The 1,426-nt window shown below is 59.1% G+C and overlaps 1 protein-coding gene across 1 annotated transcript in view; it reads left to right on the forward strand.

The window, feature by feature from the left end:
• AAAS (achalasia, adrenocortical insufficiency, alacrimia) overlaps nt 1-1,426 on the forward strand; it is a gene marked incomplete at its 5' end in the record, with an annotated part of 8,029 nt that overhangs the window by 1,097 nt on the left and 5,506 nt on the right. The window contains 4 exons of the mRNA XM_009578336.1: nt 22-77; nt 262-353; nt 713-759; nt 1,301-1,399. Of these exons, the coding sequence (XP_009576631.1) occupies nt 22-77; nt 262-353; nt 713-759; nt 1,301-1,399 (294 nt within the window). The remainder of the gene's footprint in view (nt 1-21; nt 78-261; nt 354-712; nt 760-1,300; nt 1,400-1,426) is intronic.

A 1,426-nucleotide genomic window follows, 5' to 3' on the forward strand; every position in this document is an offset into this window, starting at 1 on the left:
TGACGGAGCTGTCCACTGCAGGCGGGACGTGGGGCTGTGCGGGGTGCTGAAAGAGATCGCCAACGCCGAGGAGGAGGGTGAGTCTGGGCTGCTGGCGGAGGACCTGGAGATCTCCTGGGTCTTTCTGGATCTCGCTTTGATCCTTCGGTTCCCGTCATCCCCTTTTCCGTCCCTGCCTGTCGCAGCTGCCTGTTTCTCCTCTGCCCCTCGGGCCTCTCGTTGAAGACCACGGAAGCGGTGATGGTTCTTTTTTCTCCGCAGGGCTGCAGTGGGTGAAGACGGGCTCGAGCTACACGCTGGCCGTGTGCCACTGGCTCTCCTCGCTGCACGGCTCCTTGTTCCCCCACCTCTCGGTGAGTCTTTTCGGGACTTAACCCTCGTGCTTAGGAAGGCAGGGACGTCCTGCGACACCCAAGCCTGCGCCGGGGGGCTGGTTTGGATGGTGGGTGGGTGCCTCCCAGCTGAAAATACAGCAAAATCTTCCTCCTGGTGGTGCCCAGCTATAAACGCTGCGGGTTTCCCTCATCAAAGGGAGGAGAATGGGCGCTGGAAAGGTTTTGGGACAGCAAAGTGCTCCAAGAGGGACCGAAATAGAGGTGGAGGTAGAGGGAAGGGGAGGTTTGGATACTGGGGAGGTCCTCAGGGCTGTACCAGAGGCAGCTCCTGCTCTCCTGTGCGCTGCCAGCTCAGTGTTAACTCTTCTCCCCTGAAGTTAACCAGCGAAGACATGATCGCGGCGTTCTCCCAAGCAGTGGACTGGTGAGTCCTGCGTGTTGCGAAACCGCCGTGCCTGGGGGTCTGCGAAATCCTGGGAAACGGGGTTGTGGAGCTGAGCGAAAGGGGTGGGGATACAAGGGCAGGATCACCTCATTTTTTATGTGCTCAGCCTCCCCATTAGACAGATGTTAGGGCAAATATTTCCTCTGACTGCCCCAGTTTGTGTGCGATGGCGAGAGGCAAAGCACGCCCCGATGAACTGCACGTGGGGGAAACAGCATTAAACTAGATCAGGGCTTGGGAAATTCCTTCAAATACCGACCCTAGACTGTTTGTTAACCGGCCTCTCGGCAGAGCCCTGCGAATAATTGCCAGGAATGGGGAATTTATCAGAGAAAATGGCCCCATTCAGCAGCGAAAAGGAAGTTTTATTTCACTGGTGACTCTGGGAACTGCCTTTGTCGGCTCTGGGGGGCTGCTGGGTGGTCATGCCGGATGCCCGAGAGCCCATCACCGCTGCCTTGAGCCCGAAACGCCGGTGCAGCAGCTGGCGTGCCTCACCCTGCCCGGTCCCTCCCTCCAGGGCCGGCTGCACCATCCGGGCCTTCGCCTGGCACCCCCACACCAGCAAATTTGCCGTGGCTCTTCTGGATGACTCCATTCGGGTCTACAACTCCAACAGGTGAGGGCTGGGCTGCTCCTCGGGGGG

Source organism: Fulmarus glacialis, unplaced genomic scaffold (assembly GCF_000690835.1).
Source record: "Fulmarus glacialis isolate BGI_N327 unplaced genomic scaffold, ASM69083v1 scaffold17235, whole genome shotgun sequence".
NCBI classification, from domain to species: Eukaryota; Metazoa; Chordata; class Aves; order Procellariiformes; family Procellariidae; genus Fulmarus; species Fulmarus glacialis.